Source organism: Astatotilapia calliptera, chromosome 11 (genome assembly GCF_964374335.1).
Source record: "Astatotilapia calliptera chromosome 11, fAstCal68.1, whole genome shotgun sequence".
Lineage (NCBI taxonomy): Eukaryota > Metazoa > Chordata > Actinopteri > Cichliformes > Cichlidae > Astatotilapia > Astatotilapia calliptera.
In genome coordinates this window covers 7,863,266-7,882,962 of record NC_137432.1, presented here as the reverse complement: position 1 = coordinate 7,882,962, position 19,697 = coordinate 7,863,266, and the positions used below count along the sequence as shown (strand labels likewise).

At 41.7% G+C, this 19,697-nt stretch overlaps 1 protein-coding gene across 2 annotated transcripts in view; it reads left to right on the top strand.

The window, feature by feature from the left end:
- The window catches only part of vps13b (vacuolar protein sorting 13 homolog B), a 301,375-nt gene that overhangs the window by 239,558 nt on the left and 42,120 nt on the right, over window positions 1-19,697 (top strand). For both annotated transcript variants that reach the window (XM_026183458.2, XM_026183460.2), the window contains exons 42-46: window positions 9,356-9,549; window positions 11,163-11,344; window positions 11,701-11,921; window positions 12,005-12,136; window positions 17,560-17,721. In XM_026183458.2, the coding sequence (XP_026039243.2) occupies window positions 9,356-9,549; window positions 11,163-11,344; window positions 11,701-11,921; window positions 12,005-12,136; window positions 17,560-17,721 (891 nt within the window). The remainder of the gene's footprint in view (window positions 1-9,355; window positions 9,550-11,162; window positions 11,345-11,700; window positions 11,922-12,004; window positions 12,137-17,559; window positions 17,722-19,697) is intronic.

Here is a 19,697-nt window from a genome sequence, read left to right as displayed (position 1 = left end):
ACTTAGAATAACCAAAGTTTTCAAAATAGGCATCCAATGAGCCCACAAACCCACCAGGAAAGGTTTTTCACAGAGGTCGGTGCAAGTGACATTTTCCTAGAGACTTCTACAGGACCAGAAATATTTTTTCAACTACAGGCTTTACCCCCTGGTGGCCATTAGAGAGAATGCGGGTATAAGGCACTTAGTATTTGCATTCTCTTTTCATAGCCGTTCATCTTATGTTATGTTATATTATGTCCCTTCCATAGTATATAGAGAGTATATGTCTTATATGTCTGCCTTTACTCCAAAACTCCAAAAAAGCAAAGAACAGTAATGCATTAACCAATCCATGGTCCAGCTCATTGTGCAGATGCTATAGTCACATACAAAGATGCAAGATTAGGAGAGAATCCACACACCTCTGCCAGTAGTCTTTGCTTAACATCACCTGCACTAAAAGGGAAATAAAGCGTCGTAGAGCTGGACCGGGGGGGGGGGGGGGCGTTGTAATTCCCTTGACATGAGTCATGAGAACTCCTATACACTGCATGTTATTGAATGACAGAGACCCCTGCTGTCTTTCCAAACATGTAATACATGGTCAGACAGCTGTGGAAGTCATCGTGCATGCTCTGGTGTGAATAGCCAGGTGTCTCAAAGCACAGATGAGGTTATATTTTGGCAGGGTGCAGTAGCTACCGAGCCTTCGGGGCCTCAGTGGGGGACAGGACATCCCACTTTTCCTCCTATCACTCATTTCCCCATCCTCTCTTTCCCCATCCTCTTTTTCCAACTTTTCATTCTTAAAGAAAAGAGTCATCCCAAATTGTGGTCTTTTGCATCCTCCTCCATATTCTCTTTTTTTTTTCTTGAAACAGAAATATGACATTTGTTAGTGCCTGATAGTGTCATTGCAACAGTCGGTTGGATTTATATTTTTGACCATTCCTTTAGGAATAGAATTTGTGGGAACAGAACATGCAAAACATGTTTTGTCACCCTCTCTTCTTAGCCCAGTCAAAGCCATCTGTGTTTGGTCTGATTTTATTTGAATGGCCTTGTTATTGTGGTTTTAAATTCAATTGTGTGACTGAGAAGCAGCTGTATAGCGACTGATAAATGATCTACCACTAGATTCTCAAAATATGATGCAAGGATGGGTCAAGTACATAAATACAGACAGCCGATCAAAGATTACATTATTGTAACAACAGTTTAGCATTAGTTCTTGATGGCTATAACATTGTAAGTGTACAAAGTTTTACTATGACAAAATAATTCCCAACTGGCTTTTAGCTTTTTTATTCAGTTTGAAGCTTTGGGCTTGGATGCCCTCGTCTTTTCCTTCTCCTATTTTTCTCCGGCTGCAGCATAGGTTTCTCATCTCCCCATCTCCTCTCTTTATCTTTCACATTCTTTCCTGAACTCCCATAGCCATTTCACCTACAGTACCGATTCTGTCTGTTTATGTGTGCTGGCCCAGGAGAGGAAAGATTTTGGAAGGTGCTGCAGATGTCAGACTTTCAGCGAGGCCCCACAGCTGTAAAGTCTGTAATGAGCAAAACTCCTGAGCAAACCCTCGAGCTGATTGGCCACATATTGAGTTACAGTAGAGAATTAGAGGGAGCTGATGTGTGTAGAGGAGAGAGAGTTGGAGGAAGATGTGATGATAGAGTTGGGATTGGGGGGAGGGGTTATTGTGGGTGGAGGAATAGGAAATAATATTGAGTGAAAGGGGGTTAAAGAAATATATATATATATGACCATAGAGGGGGTGGTGTCTTCTGCAGTTCTGATAATGCCTACAGAAGCCTCAGTGTGAGAGGATCTGTGTGACAATGCTACACTTTCTCTACTCCAAAGAAGAGGATGTTGATTATTTAGCAGCTGCTGGAAATGACAGGCAGGCAAAAATGAACTGTACGTCCTTCCTGATGTATACTCTGCAATATAATGCGTGTTACTATTACACATATGTGTCCTGTGCACAGAAAATGCATGATGTCAATAAGAAGCATGCATTTACGTCTGCATTACTACATATGCCTGTGCCAGTACGTAAAAGATAATGCCTGTGACTACAGACATGTGTATTAGAGTTGTGTGTATTACACAGCAGGAGTTATGGAACCAGTGGTTGATGAACATATGGTTTCCACATCTTCCACTCTGCTCCTCTTCCCCTGTCATGTGGCATGGTCCTATCTCTTCTGACAAGTCTGTTAAAAGGAATCAGGTGTTGAGGCTACTGCAGGGATAGTGGTGAAAAGAGGAGGCCCCAAGCACACAACTGTTGTTAAAACTCCTTCATGTGGGGATTTGATGCAGCATCTGCAGAGAAAAGCAATGGAAGCCATTGCTTTTGACAAGTTAGAGAAATCTATAAAGCACATTGTGCAACATTAGTTGTCTTCTATTAGAAAGGACTAGAACTTGTAAAACTGCTGAGCCAGCTGTAAAGGATCAAAAAGTAAGCAATGAGTCTCTCTGCTGTTTTTGTGTCATCCATGTAAACTATGCTGCAGCATGTTCATAGAGCAATGGGTCTGGCTGCTGGTAGTAGTACAAATGTAGGACATAACACACAATGTGTTTGTTTGTTTAAACTGATTTAAATTCGGTGTTAAACGCTATTCCTGTACGTTTTTGAACACTGCTAAATATGTTGTTGCTAAACTAGACGTGAAAGTAATTCTAAGATATTGGATATCTGTTTACAGATAAATTACATTTACGGTTATTATTTTAACTGAAGTTCTTGGTCATCAGCCAAAGTTATTGCAGTCCCAGGTTTGATTGATTGTAGCCCCAGTGACATAATGGTAACGCGTTGCCTTTTAGGAAACATCAGCAGTCTCGTTTAATTCGCTTTTTTAATTCCTCCCAGGACCAGAAAGAAAGTCCAGCTGAGGGGAACGGAAATGCAGCCATAAAACTCCAAAACACAGTAATGGCTTAGTTTGTATTCCAAAGGAATTTCATTTACTTTACATCAAGACTGAGGAGAGAGAAAGAGAGAGGGAGAAGGCAGTCATAATTTCTCAGGCCTCTAAAATTACCATGTGGCTATGCAGAGATGGAGGCTGATAGATTTTGAGAAATGGAAAGTGAGAGGCATAGGGAAAGAAAAGAAACAAGTAGTTAAGGGCGAGTGATAGTCAGCATTAAGCTGTGTTCATTCCTCCCTGTCATTTATGAAGTAATTCTTTTTTTTAAACATAGCAGGTGGACAGAGGACTGCATGTAAACAAAATAAAAATAGGTTTTCTGATCGGTTTTTCTCACTACCCCCCCCCCCCCCCTTTTGTCACACTCCCCCCTTGCTCCTTTCCTTTAGTCCTTCCCCACTTTCCCCTGCACTTCAGAATAAATGAAGGGTTGTACTGGCGGGGGGGGGGGGCTCCTGCTCTGAGCCTTGCTGCTCGCTTGTCCCCAGAGCAGATCATATTAACATTTTATAAAATCAAGATTTCCTGCATTTAAATAGTTGTGGTTTCCCAACTGGTTCCAGTATCTCAGAGGGGGAATTCAAACCTCCTTCCATTACTCAAAGTCAAATTGCTGCCTGAGCTGTTTTTACGTACGGTTGAAGGGGAGCAATGTCAGAATTTGGTGGTTGGTTGGGGGGGGACTCTTGCCGCTGAAAAGCATCTGATCCCTAATGGAGCATCCACAGGTTCCCACCTGTAGAGTGCCGAAGCAATGAACCGATGATAAGAGAGAAAGGTGACTCATTGTCACCTTCTTGTTACATGCAGTCAGTTCTCTGAATCATAAGCAGGTGTTCGTCTTGCTCTCTTTTCTGTCCATCCTGTTCGTGTTCCCCTCCTCCTGCTTCTGTGGGGCCTGGGAACCATGGAGCAAACACAGGAGCTATGATTCAGCTTGACCCCAGCTCAGGGGAGCTGGAGGAGATGGAGCGTGTTAAAGCAGAGAATAAAAGTTTGAGTTCAGACACAGCATCCAGTAAAGTAAATGTAACAGAGTCTTGTCTCATTCAATTGCCTTTTGTCCATGCCGACTTTTCACAATATGCAATTGTGTTACTGTGATCATCCACTCTCTGTTGAAGGAAGTTGCCCAAATTACTCTGACTTTATTAAAAAAATCACACCATCTGCTCCCCTGCTGTTTGCGTGCATGGCGTTGTGGGGATAGCCTTTCATGTCCCAGCAGGCCTCCGTTATGCCATCGTGGCCCCTCTGGCCTGCGAGCGGTATCATAAAAACACTGCAGCCTGAGTTGAGCCACCAACCTTCAGCCATAACTTGTTTTTGTTAATGTTATATGAAACACAGGTCCACCATCAGCTTCACATCTGTGACACGCCCTTTCCGCCGATGCACTCGTTCTCTCCGATGAATAGAAATGTTGGAAGGTAAACCAGGGTACTCAACTGGGTATTTTACTTCAGAGCGACACATTTACCCAGAAATAGCGAGGTGGAATTTTAGCCAAGATAACTATTATTGTAGCAGGACAGTGCTCAAGCGGACCTGCATTAGTCACAGCTAATGCACTATAAAAATAAAAGACTGTCCATGTGGTTAATTTGATCTGGAGTTTTTGCACCTCATCCACTAAAATCTCCAGTCCCCCTATAAGAGTTTGGCAGAATAGAGTAAAAACACAAAAAAAGAGTGAGCATGAAGATCTCTGCATGGGCTTATTCCTGATTTTCCACACTGATTAATGTTAACATATATCAGCCCACCTGAGACAGCATAGCAGGAGTCATTTTCATTACAATTTTTATTACATCTCTTGAATAAACATTTGTTCAAGCTGATGTCAATTCAATTTGTCTGCTGGCTGATAAGAGGTAGCAAGCAGTGGAATTTTTAGACATATAGGCATCAGTGAAATAACAGAAGACCTAATAGCTCTGTTGATATTGTTAATAAAAGTAATGGCAGACATGGCTGTGGATGTCAGCAGCCACGGCCCCAGAGCGAGCTGAGGGAGTCTTCAGTTGCACAGACATACTTGAGAATTTGTAGCAATCACACCTGGGTTGGTGATGGAAATTGACTTAATTTCTGCATGTTGTGTATTTGCTTTAGTTTGGCTGCCTTTAGTTAACCTTTAGAGAAATTGTGGTTGTGCAGTCAGACTGAGAGAAGTACAATCATGTGGAGAACAGTCCTGAGTTCTCAGAAACAAAGGTGAATTATATGAATGGAAATATCATCCATACATGCACAATGCTGCCAGCACTTCTGAATATAACATTTGTAAATAGTTTTTAAAAAGTGCTTAACATGTAGTGTTGTGCTTTTGCACAACACTACATGTTAAGCACTACATGTTAAGTCTTGAGTCACGTTTCTTTCTTTTTAGCCAAGAAAATCTGAAATGGTTGCAGTGACTTATTGAAACATCTGCAGACATACATGGAAATACAGCACTTTTTTGTATAAGGCAAAAGCAGAGTTTATACAGGTCTAACAAGCTTGAAAGTCAATATTTGGTATGAGCATGTTTATTGTTTCACACAGTCTGAACTCTCTGAGGCAGTTTTCTTGTCATTTCTTTAAGCAGTCTTCAGGAATAGTTCTCCAGGCTTCACAAAGGATATTTAGAGGTCTTCTTTGGATGTTGGCGGCCTTTTGTTCCATTCTCTATCAACATGATCCCACACTGCTTCAATAATATTGGGCTCCAGGCTCTAGGGAGGCCAGCCCATGACTAATAGGGTTTCACTGTGTGTTGTTCTGTCCAGGTATGCTTTTACTCCATTGGCAGTGTGAAACCGATGCCAATCAGAGTACGTTCCAGTAACATCAAAATCAGATGATACTTTTCCATTAATTTTAACACAACCTTCAACATCCCCCACCTGTGTTTTACAGATGGCTGTAGACACTCACAGTTGTACCTCTCGCCTGACCACCTCCTTACATACTGACAATGATTTGACTCAGAAATTTCAAATTTGGATTCATCACTCCATCAGACCTGTTGCCACTGATTTTCAGTGCAGTTCTCTTGTGTATTGTGGCATACCTTAGCATTTTCTCACTGGATTTGCACCCTTCCACTGAGACCATTACTGATGAGATTTTGGCAAACAGTCGATGGATCAACTGAAAATCCAGACGCATCTCTCAGGTCCTGTTTCAGATCTTTGCTAGATTTTTTTCCCTATTTCTTAACAAGAAAATGTTTAGATACAGTTCATCTGCTGTAGATAGTGTCTTAGGCCTGGCTCTTCTTTTTTTCTTATCCTCTATTTCTTCAGTTTCCTCAGATGTTTTAAGGACATACTGCACACCATGTGCCATGAATATGTACCAAGTTTCCAGCTACCAACACTCATCTTATTGGTGGTATTATTTTATTTCTGTCAAACTTTGTTATCTTTAGAATATTTCATAGATTGAACTAAAGAAATGCAAACAAATTGTGTGTTTTTGCAATAAAAAAAACCAAGTGCCTAAATAGAATTTAAAATGGTCTTGTTAAGTTTTCTGTTACTGATTCATCATTTGAGTCAGTTGCCTTTTTCTTTTAATAATTAGGTGATTCATGGGTCAATCTTAAATGTCTCAACCCAAAATAAAAGGTCAGGTACTGCATAAGGACTGGACTAAAAATGATTTAAAAAGCAGAAAATGGACAAACTTTGCAGGTCTCTCAGAAAGACTAGAGAACCATTTCTCAAGATCATCTTAAATAACTACAAGAAAGTGCGGTTTCTAGGAAGCAAAATATAAAGAAATGAGGGGTGACTCAAGACTTTTGCACAGTACCGTAGCTTCTCACGGATTTAAAGCAAACCCAAAATGGAACATTAAGTTGGAATTTAGGATAGCAGATCGTTTTTTGGCGTATGTTTTGCCCGCGGTCGTGGTGCCAGGCCTACTCTGTCGAGTTCTTGTGGAAAACACAATCTCGACCCATGCAGCCAAGGGAATGTCAGCTATTCAGGGTTACATGTTGTTTATCAGATAAGATACACACACAATCAGGCAGCGGAAACTGACACTGCCCAGACTGTATGATACGCTCACATACAAACGCACACCTGTGTATACACATACGTATACATGCATATTCTCTTTCATATGTACAATTATACATCGTTTTCTTCTTGAACACATATACACAATCCACTTGAATTATACATAGGTGCCTTCTCCTCCTGAAAGCAAGTGCCAGATGTTCAACTTACACATTAAGAAAACTCCTTTTTTCCTCTTTCCGTCATTCTGACATTTTTGGATTTGGTTATCGATTTCATCTCGACGTTCCTCCAAAGTTGCACCGCAAGTGAAGGGGAACATGACGTACATTCAACCATTCAAATGTATTCTACTGTACCATATATATACACCTCATATATCCCTTTCTGCATGCCGTCATGTGTATAAAATATCACAGGTGAAAAAAAAGCACGCCTGGTGTTTTAGCAATGCATTTCAGGGAATTCTCAGTGGAGATTCAGCGAGTTTCCGCTCCAGTGGCTCAGCGTTGGGGGTTGCGGGTGCACAACTCTGTCAGGTGCAATTATGAGAAGTTGATTCCAGGAAAACCTGTGTGACATTGATTATATGATGTAAGCTACAGTTACCTCATCCATTCCTCTGTAACAGTACAGCCCTGCACATGAATATATGGATGCATGCACACATTTTGTGAGCACAAGGTTTCTGACACACACAAACTTGCTGACAGTTCCAGGAGTTTGGTAATTGTCTCAGGAGTTTCATGCCTCCGGTAAACAAGTGGACTGTCTTATGTGACATATGCACACCGACAGTACTAATGCACCCAAAGCATACACACGCATTCCTCAGTTGTGTTCACGTTCAGTGCGCTGCCACTACTGATCCATCAGTAGCCAATATCTGCAGGTGCTTGGTTTCGCTGAGGGTACCAGACACCTTTATGTTAATTTTGGTACAGTGTGAGAGGAATGAATGGAGCCCTACCAGTCATCACATCAATGATACTCAATGTGAAAACACTCAAAAACTGATTGTTATTCAGTGTGAGAAACGGCTCCAGGACTTCAATGCTAATGGCCGTCTTGCAGCATGCTGTTGCTGGGTGTTTAGTTATGCTGTGGTCATGAAATGTTGTTATGGAGATGAGTTGTCAGCTTGCTGTGTTGGTGGTCTGTGGTCAAAGCGCTGTCATTTTTTCCAACTAGACGAGAGATTAAAGATCGGTTGTGTCTGAAGTGAGTAAAATTCAAGGTTGAAATGCACATGCCATAAAAAAAAATCACTTGCTCATTTGTTCTCTGAGATGGGGATTCCCCATGTCTTTTAAGGGTCAGTAAAGAATCAATGGTTAATGATTAGCAGACTACCGTAGCTTAATGCGCAGCTAGGGGATCCACAGAACAGAAATGTTACCTGTTATCTCACAGCAAATGATTAATTAGTTTAAGTCTGGGCGTGGCTGTATCTATTGGGACCGCTTAACCCAGCAATGTACATTTCATTCACCTATAGTTCATTCCATACTCTATTATAGTACATAACTAAATCAAGGATGTTTTATCCTAAATTCCAACTGTTCTGTTCCATAATAGCAGACTAAACTTTCCCAAAAGTATGAAAAACAGCTAGTGTGTGTAGGGATTTAGGAGCCAACTGTGTAATGCTTAACAAATACCAAGAGATTAAACTGTTAACCCTCAGTCATAATCTCTGGGTCTCGTCCACAGCATGTCTTTTGTCCCGTCTTCCTTCTCTCACCCCAACTGGTCCTGGCAGATGGCCCCGCCCCTCCCTGAGCCTGGTTCTGCCAGAAGTTTCTTCCTGTTGAAAGGGAGTTTTTCCCTTCCCACTGTCACCAAAGTGCTTGCTCATAGGGGGTCATATGACTGTTTTTTTCTGTATGTATTATTGAAGGGTCTACCTTACAATATAAAGCACCTTGAGGCGACTGTTATTGTGATCTGGCACTGTATAAATAAACACCCATTCATCTGCAATGGAAAAAAGTATATATAGCAAGGTCTCACTTGATTGTGTGCCCAAATTCAATAGCCACAATAAGAAATTAAGTTAGTATTTTTAACAGAAAATTGCTTAGTATAACTGTAATGCTATAAGGAAACCCAGAGGGTTTCGAAAAAGCCTTGTTGGTTATATAGGTCCTCATGATGTCATTGTGAAATGTGTTTCCTCACAGTTTTGTCAAAGCTCTGAACTACCTGCGATAGTTTTAATTTGTGAGTAGTACATGCAGGCTGGCTGTATGGGGGCAACAGGAAGCAAAGAATGATTAAAGAGTCCAGAAAGTTCCAGAAATCTCAATTTCTACAAGCGCTACGATACACACACACACACACACACACATATATATATATATAATTACATATATTTACTATATTTTTTACTTACTTTGCTTTCAGGTACCATGCAGTCTAGAGTACTGGGATGAGCTCCAGCAAACCTTTGTTCCATATCGGGAGTTCAGCCTATCAGAGAGCTGTGCCTGCCAGCTGCAGTTGCCCAGCCTCAGCCTCACCAACCAGCAGAAGGAGCTGGTGGCCTCAGACCTGTGGAGGATAGTACTCAATCATAATGGAGATGGAGATGAACAGAGGTGAGGAAATTTTGCTTTAACTGTCCATATGAGAGCGTGTTTATGTCTACACACTGGTATGTGTGTGAACCTACAGACCGTGTGCCGTCCTGTTTGAGAAAAAACAGAAGGAGAGTGCACCCAGGCTGCTGAGCACAAAGAAGTAGAATGTATCCCTCGCCCCACATCTGGTGTGCAGGAGCAGGGAGCGGGCTTGGAAGGCGTTCAGATCGGCCTAATGAGATTTCCCAGCACACCAAGTGCCTGTCAGGGCCCATCCGGATTCCTTCCTGCTTACCTTGAGTGTATCTAATCGAGGGGAAGCTCACGGGAAGCGAGAGTAGTCAGGCCCCCTTTGGCTCATAAGTTCTTAGGCCTGGCCTGGCCTGGCCTGGGCTGGGCAGGGTTGAGCTAGGATGGGATGAGTTGGACGAGGCTTGCAAGATACTATAGCACCCCAAAGAGCGTGCTTTTACTCCCTGCCACTGCTTCCTCTTTTCATTACTGTTACATCTTCCGACCTTCATCGATTTTTCTTTTTGTTCTTTTTTCTTTCCTTCTTTCTTTTAATCTTTTTTTCTTTTTCTCTCCCCTTATTTACTTCCATCTGGGATTTAGGGAACTTTTAGCGGAAGAGCGTTGCCGAGCCCACATTCTGTGTGGCTTAGAGAGCTCGAGCAAAACAGAGAGCAAGGAATAAGAAAACATGTAAGAAAAGCAACAGAAAAAATCTTCAGGACCAGATACTGTGTAAAGCAAAATATACATCTGTATTTCATTACAATCATATTCCGAACACTACATTTCCTTTATGTTTAAATTATTTGTCTTTTTTGATCAAAATTGATCCCCCTTTCCTTACTCCCTCGTTTCATCTGCCTTACTTTAGTTTCCACCAGAAAAATAACTTGGCTGCCCTGCCAACTGGAAGTAATGAAAATTGTCAACATATGATGCTTATCTTTTTAAGGAGTGCTCTGCTTGCACCAGCATTTTTCAGGTCTTGAGCGTTTCCTGCTGGAGTTTTTATGGTGGATCATGGTAGCAGCAAATTACAGAGCAAATGGTCATTCACTTCAATTACCTTCCATTCAACATCATCAACCATGACATGCAATTAATGTCCACGGAGGGCTTCTCCTGGAAACTGCATGTGTAATAATGTTCCTAACAGCGAGGAAGATCTTTCACATTTCACCTTATTTCATTTCTTTTTTTTGAATTCTCAGTAACTGTATGGCTGGTCTCAGTGTGCTTCCTGAGATGGATGTCACACAATTTGTACACAAACACAAAAGCATTCCACTCTTAATAAGAATCAGATTATTTTAATAAGTCCATTGATTTTCCTTTTTTTTTCTTTTTTTTTTGTGACCATTATTTCACAGCTGGGCCATTGCTTTTGTTATTTAAAAAAACAAAGTTTGATAGAAAATCATTTACTGTTTTCTTTAAAACTGTCAAGTACTGAATCCCAGTCATATATTAGGATATTTTTCTCGATATTATTTCCGTATGGAATCATTTTATATTCACAGGGCGCTGTCAGTTTAAAATTTTCCTCATTTATTGCAGTCTCTTTAATGATCGTTTGTAAATATTGTCGGCTTTCTCTATCAACATTTCCCTTCCAGTTCGGATAGTGAGTGTGGGTCCCAGTTACCCTGCGATCAGCTGGTCTCTCCGATTGCACTGGCAGCCTGTACCCGAGTGGACTCGTGTTTTGCACCCTGGTTCGTCCCGTCCCTGGGTGTGTGCCTGCAACTAGCACACCTGGAAGTTCACCTCTGTCATCACCTAGAACAGCTGGGTACAGGTAAGATTTGTAATATATCAAAACAAAATCTCTTCCAAGTCTGAAGTATATTGGGTTTAGTAAGAGGGATTACCTAGGTGTTCGAGAAGTTGACTTCCAAAAAACTCTACCTTTTCTTGTTCTGTGTTTGATCTCTCATGGTAGCAGTAAAGTACACTCAGATATCATCTGTTAGCAGCCCTCTGTTTGATTGACAGCTTAAGTGTCCTTTTGCTTAATGGAATTAATTGACCTCTTGTTTAAAACTCACATCTGTTCACATGTGGATTTGATTTATATTAATCCATTTTATGTTTAATCTTTGTTACTTGTTTCAGTATATTAAGTAAAAAAAATTATGTTTCTCATTCCTCCAGCTCCATCTCGACAGCTTCATCCCTTCCTGCCAGACCGGAAGTTACCTCAAGAGCAAGAGTTCATGGGGATAGGTGCTCGGCAGCCACGAGTCTTCTTGCGACAGTGGAGCTACGGACCACGTCATTGTCAGGAGTTCAGTTTTTCCTCTCAGCTAGATTGCAAGCTGTTGGAGTACCGAAACTTAACACACCTTCAGCTTCTACAGCCGTGTCTATTACAGGTTGAGCTCAGCTTTTTACATAGTTCTTCCGTCTTTACAAAAGTTTTTTTTTCCCCAAACGTTGATATTCATTTGTATTTCAGGCCCAGGCTACAGCAACCTGTTGCCCCCAAAACACCTCTTTTGATGTGAATGTGTTTGTGGATCCAGTGGCACTTAATGTCAGCCAGTATGCCATCCACACTGTAGACACTGCCCTGCAAAGCTGGCAACAGGTAACTGCAACACTCCTCATATACTACACCAGATATTTCAGCTGCATAACAGACATATTCCAAAGAATAAAATAAGAATCAATTAAAAAGTCAGCTAAATTGTCGATTATAGATTATTGATATTGCTTTTGGTGATTAAAAATATTGTGTAATTCTGAGGGTTCTTAAAGCAGAAGTTATCATTCAGTGTCTCGTCTAATGTACTTAAAGCTAATGTTGAAAGCAAAAGAGGTTACATTTTCTTTTTATAGCCAAAATTTCACCACTGCAAGAGGAAGTGGCTGCGACCAAAGGATTAGTGTTACGTCCCCACTTAAAAGTCTAGGCGATGAGGGTGGGGGACAGTAACAGTTAGATCCAGGTGGAATGAAAAGAACGCCAGGCAGAGGTATTTAACATAAAATAGATCTTTATTGTAGGCAAACACCTCAATAATCATACAAATGGCAAGAACAAAAGGAGACAGCACCGCTGCTTTAATGAGAAATCAGGGAGGTCAACCCAAAGTGGTAATGACCACTTCAACAAAGAAAGCAACAATAAGGCTTCAACAGAAAGAGACAGCAACGCTGCTAGCAAACAATATCCAGGCAGGCCACACAAACTAATGAAGGCCGCCGTCACTCATGGGCAATCACTGCTCAGTTAAACACTACTCACAAAGAGCCACACACCAGACGGCTGGCCACACGCAGCAGGCTGTCCTACACCTAAGCCAGTAGCACACTCTGACCAGCACAGAGGAAATCCACCAGAAACCTCTCCCTTCTCCTCCACACTGCTCTTCTCCAGCTTATATCACCCCTGAGGGTAATTGGTTGTAACGAGAGCAGATGAGCAGCAGGTGTGACCTAAAGGAGAAGGCAGGGGCAGAGGGAGGGGCCAGAACGAAGGAGGAGGAGAGGGAGAAGACAACACCACGCCCACACACTCCCACAGCCTACCAGGATGTAACATTTAGTGATACGATGGCTTTGGTTAGAACATGTTGGAGGATGATTTTTTCACTTGTGTATTTAAGCAGTTTGGTGCATTCAGACATTTACATTAACAAGGGATTTCCCCTGATGTTTGATTCTAACATTAGCCTAGGGTTATTTGATTTAGAGCCAGGGACTAGTCAGTCTGTAGAGGAAATTCTAGAAAATGCATGTACATTTAGAAACTATGCCTTTGTCCCAGATGGAGTATCAGCTAAACAAACTAATAACGAAGTAGATTTCATGAGAATGGTTTTGGTTGGATGCCAGTGGTAATAAAATTTGCAGGATGGAACTGCCTTTCTGTTTGCTGTAAACTCTGACTAAGTGTGTCTGTTCTTGGGCTTCTAGTGCTTCTATGGTCCTCGTCATCTCTCAGTTCCCAGCTCTCAGCACTGCCTCTGGTAGCCAGGATATTTGTGTGTGAAGTGATGCCCATTAAAACATGGTAAAACTTGAGTGGTGACACCTGCCAAGACTTCATCTGGCCCTAGTCCTCCACCCACTTGTCTATTCCACACGCACACAAACCCACACACACACATGCTGGTTTCCCTGGCTTTGTATGTTCTATCATTGCTCTGCTCAGCTTCGCTGTGCTGACTCATATACTGGTCTCTGGAGACATGAGGCACTCTCATAGTTTTACATGCATGCAAAAACTCACTGCCAGGTGAAAGAAATAATAGTTCTTGTTTTCCTAGGAACAGCTGTGGTTTTTTTTACCTGCATAAAATAAAATTAGGCATGCTATATAGGAAACATAATATTAAATGATTGTTCTGTGTAGCAGCTTTAATACCTTTGTTTTCACTCAGGGGCATCACTGACTCATCGAAAGCGCTTAACCGACTGTGTTAGGTTATTGGTCATATTTGACCCATGGCTTCATGATCGCATCATTTAACACAAGCTAGTTAATGTTCCCTATTTCTGCTGAGTATTTTAGTCATAAATAAGACTTGAGAGCATTAGTCTTATTAGAATGAAAGGTCATATTGCAGCTTTACTGGAGTGTTACAGACATGTTGGTATCCGTGCTGGGCTTTACCCAACATGCCAAGCGTGATTACTTGGGTTATTAGTTGGTCTTATGATCTCAGGCGCACCTCATTTGATACTGACTGTGTGAATGCTATCTTGGCTCAGCGACTTAAACCCCCAAACCGAGCTTTACAATGCATACTCACATAAATGTTGGCTTTAAAGATTGACTTTGTCAAATACAAATACTGAACTCTGCATCTACACGTTCATTCTTAAATGATTAAGTTTGCTGTGCTGTCTTTATTGGTCTACACAGCAGCAGCCTTGTAACTTCTACAGAACCTTTTAACTACCTCTAGCCTTCACCACTTTGCTGAACACAAGGGAAAAACACTGTAATTATAAGGCAAATGTGCTGCATGTGGCTACAGTAGTTCTGGAGTAAGGGGGTAAACAGAGGTCAAGTTTGAAAGGCAGATTCTTGGAAAAAAAAAAGTTCTTGTCCACTTCAGTAGATTTGAAAACTTCCTTGATAATGGAGCATTGTTTCCATTTTTGGGGTTTCCAGTGAAAGAAAGTCTTGTATTTGATGACAGAACCACTTATGGGTGCAATTAACCCTCTGACTGGTGAAATCCTGCACTGTAGGGAAAGATTCTTTAAGATAACATAAGATTTGATTTGATAGAAATTCTCTTTGCCCATATTGTCCATGTATGGAAAAACGTGAGCCAAGCTAAAGTGTAATCAGGAAGAGTCAGAAATATTAAGAGTGTCTGACCTTCTACAGCAGAAGGAGGTATCCTAATGTGTGTAATTGTTTCAGTGATTTTCATGTTTCCTTGTGTCAAGGCTGGCAGACAGGCCTGTTGTGATGTGGCCTGCAGGGTTAGCATCGAAACATAGAGAAGATTCTTCAGCTACAATTGAAACCTCATAACCCAGACGTGGTCATAGGAGACCACCGCAACCAGAACAGCTGGAGTACTTCCAGATGCATAGCACTCGAGTGTAGTATATGTTTGTGATTTTCACTCATTTAGCAATAGTCGGTAATAATACACAGTTGTAGTCATGGTAAATGAAGTGCTCTTGTTTCCATAATAACATCACAAAGGATTTCTGGCAATCGCAAGTCCACAGGCCAAATAGCGTCTCATTAATATCAACATGAATGTATGTTATGGCTGTTGCAAAATACTGCATGTCCCCAAGTAAGCAGGCTTACTTTCGCCCCCCACCCCCAACCGAGCTGCTGTTGGCTCTAACATCCGTTGAGCCTTCACTGAGTTTTGTCTTAATATAAAAGAGATAAGAGACTGAGGTGTACTGGAGTCTTTTGGTTGCTTGGAACCAAAGATGAGGAAAACATGATTTTTTTTTATTATCTTTCTTCATATTTCTGCCTCTTGTCTTTGCACTCAGTAGTCCCATGTGCCCCAAACCTCAGCACCCCACCACTCTAACCTCAGGCCCCATGGCCCTCTATTTTCAATTCTCAGCCCCCAGCTCCACCATGAGACTTTGCTCTGCCCTAACCCTCAGACCCTAACCCCAGGGAAGTGGCTTTGGTGGAAAGCCACACAAAAGCCCAGTAGTATTTACACACTCTGCTTTCTCACAGAACATTCACAGACTGTTACATGTGGAATTGAGACAACAACAGGAATTTTCCCCCTGTTCATTTTTTGGGGGGGGTTCTTCCCATATTTGAACGATTCTCTTCTTGTCTTTGTAGCCGGAAAGAAAACGATTCAGAGATCATGTTACTGGTTCTTAGGCTCTGGTCATGTGTACAGAAATATATTGGTGATTTTAGAACTGATAAGTGTTTCATTATGTTCATTTTACAGGTTTCATTATCACCTCAAAGGTGTCTTGTTTCATGAGTGTTTCTTTTAAATGGGTGTCGTTATTTACAATCTGTTTTCCAGACATTTTATTGTTACCTTGTTATTTATATGTAAGCCATTGTGCAGTGCAGATCCGGGTTAGGCTCTGCGAAAGCTAGGTCATTGTATCTGGGTGGATTATGGAAACTGGATCCTTTGATACTGTCGACGATGTTTGAAAAAGCTGTCATCTTGTGCTTTTTAACAAGATATACGTGTTGACTGTTTAAATATCTTTGTCTTTATATTTGTCCGTTTAACTCGGAGACAGTCAGCGAGTGAATATGATTACCGGAGGAAGCTTTTCTGATGTCTGTATCGCGTTGCCTTGTGAATCAGAGGAGAAAGACGATACCTTCAAAGAGCGGGCTTAGCAATGGCATCTTAAGATGGCAGCAGGAAGTTTGTAAATCGCAGTGTCACATTGGAAAGGGAGCACAGATAGTGTTCCACTATAAAACTGGAAATGGATTTAAAGCCACTGCTGCAGCTGTCCCATCTATATTTTGCTCTCTCTACCTCTCTCACACACACATCTATCATCAAGTGTTCTTTTAATGGTGTAAACTTTCCCATCCGTTTTCAATAGCATCAACAACCCCAGGACCCTGAACGTGCTTGGCAGTGAAACTCTGAGATTTTACTGCCAGCCTCTTTTAACCATCAACCATCACTCTCCCCCCCACCCACCCCCAAGCCATTTAAAAGTATACAGCAGGCTGAGGTCCCTCTTTGTTGGGGTACTTGAGGAGTTATTGAGAAGTTGTCTGAACTACATTCATGTGCGTCAAGAATCAAGGAGGAGTGTGCAGAAGAGATCCCATCAGAGCCCTAAGAGCCTTTGGAAAGAACTCAAGTAAAGCTTACCCTTGCACCCAAGCGTTCCCTATCCAGCTCAGAGCCATAGTTTGTGCTGTTTTGAATGTGCTTGAATTCCTGAATGCAGGAGAAACACCCCACTCTCTCTCTCTCTCTTGGTTAAACTATTGTTTTCAATAGCAGACAGTGAGCTCTCCCTTCTTGCATGCAAGGTGACGTATGAGTGGACAGCATCCCTGTATGACTCGCAAGAATTTCTGTGCGGTTCAGTGTTGTAGGTGGGCCAGACTCCATCATATTGTTTCCTCCAACACACACACAGTATAGGGATGATACTTACTAACAGGAATGCCTACACAGCAGCCCACTTAGTTTCCAGGAGGTGCAAACTGGCAGCATTTAGCTGTTCAAAAAAGGATTTTTAAAAATTTAAGGGATTGATAAAGTGACGGGCCTCCTGGAGAGGTCAGAGGTCAGATTGGTCCAGCTGGAATACCTGTCAGGCTATGATGAACCACTCCCCATTTAAAATGTTGTTGTCTCCTCTGATAATATCACTAATTTCCTTCTTCATTGTTAAGTCTATAAATGCATGCATTGTTGACACATGTATATGTGTTTTGACACCCACAACAAATGCAAACTTCCAAAATAAATGCATTTTTTTAAATGTCCTTCCTCTTCCTTCTCCTTTCTTCTTTGTCTTCCCACCTCATCCGCTCATCTCTCTCTTTTTTTCTGCCAGAATGGAAACGCAGAGGCTGAGGAGCTGCTCTACAGCCACTATGTTATTTGTAATGATACGCATGAGACACTGCGCTTTGGTCAGGTGGACACTGATGAGAACGTGCTCCTGGCCAGCCTCCATAGCCACCAGTACAGCTGGAGATCCCACAAATCCCCTCAGGTAACATGCGCACACGCACACCCGAGCAAGCATACATAGCCCATACTTAATGAAATGTCTGATGACCGACAGACTTGTTTTGGTTGATTTTGAATAGAGCCATGCACACATGCATGCTCCTGCACACAAATCTTTTGGACATCAGCGGTCGTCATAAAAGACAGGAACACATGATTAAGATATTTACTTTGGAACGCAGAGCGTTAACATTGTGCAGAATTATGGAAACAGTGAGCACACACACTCTGAACCTTATATAAATGGACACCTGAATACACACATACTGCATACATACGTACAGTACATATGTGTAAAAAGAATGGCTCACACACAATTTCTGTGCAAAAGTTGTAAGAGGTGTGTATACACACACACCAGACACATCATTGTGCAGCGGGTATCTGTGTGTTTCTGTCAGTGTTCTCAGACAGTGCCCTGACAGCATTGTTAAAGAAGATTGATTATATTTAACCCTTTGTGGTTTTGAGGTTGAGTGGAGGGTGGGCTGGCGATCTGTGGCATATGTGTGTGTTTGGTGCACACATGTTTCAGGACCCCCATGCGTTCCACAGCGAGTGTGAGAAAGTCAAGCTTGAGAAAAGACATGGCCATAATTGCTCGCAGTAAGTCAGTAAGTCAAGTTGTATTAATCATCGACCATGGTTAATCTGTGCTCTTACCTCACTCTTGCTTACAGACGCACGCACACACATGCAGTGCGTGAGTGGCAATCTGGCATATCAGCACAGTGAACACCACATTTAATTCCTGCAGTGAGTCAAAATGACCTCGGTATTTTCAAGGATATTTTGGATGAAAAATTGTCCGAATGGGCCAAATGTCATCATAGTTGAAGAATGCGATTCCAAGATAGTTCTGTCATGTGTTATTCCATCATGTGTTTGTGGTATATGAAATATGTGTTCTCAAGATGAACATGATTTGTGAAACTAGATAAATAAGAAATAGTGCAGCTTTGCCAAAAACACTCAGCTAACTTTGAGCTTGACGATTAAAAGCTTGCCAATGTGTCCGCCTCAGCAAATTGTAGCAAACACTCCTAATTACATTTTGGGGTTATAATAATAGTGACACTGATAAGGAAAAGGGTTGTATTTCTTTAATGGTTACTTGGAAGTGGGTTTTATTTCACTATTACAAATCAGTTTCCAGGCTGAGATGTAAGTGGTTTTGCTGTTTTGCTTAAGTCCCACGATGCCGTGGAGCATCTAAAACGACTCTGACCATCACAAACCATCATCTTCTAGTTTTCCTCTATCTGTCAGTCTGCTCGTGACTTCAACTCAAGATCTTCTGTCCTCTTGTCTGCGTATCCCATTTAACTGTGTCCAGTTTTACTGTTATACATATACAATGTGGAAATTGTTTAGCTATAACATCCTACCACCAAATCCTCTCTCATTCATCCCCTAACCCTCCCCCACGCTGACAAATACTCTAACCCTGCTCAGCATTGAGGCACGGCGTATCACTTTGATTTAACGTTAAATAACCACGCTATACATCAGTTCCACTCCACTTTTTCATGCGCTGTCATCACCATGTTCTGTTGCTGTAACTTTTCAAATTATATCCATTAGCACTTTGCAGCTTGGGAGCCACGGTACAATTACCTCACTCATACTGGTTATACTTTAATGCTATGCATAGTTCTGTGTCTCTTCTTTCCATGCTCTGGAAGGACCCACCAAACACAACCCAAAATCCATTCCAGGCCTCACACCCTGAGCCATAGGTTAGCAATCATTCCCTTGTTGCTGGCTCAGTCCTGGTCTCTCTTTATTCCTATATGAGATCAGTATACCTGCACAGTCTCTGGCTCCTACACTGTTTGTAGGTCTCACTTAGACATTGTGCCGTTCTCATCCCAAATGCACAACTAGTACTTGTCCCTTTCCTTTTCTCCTGAAGTTAGTCATCTGTTCTGATGTTCACATCCATACTGGCTAAGCTCG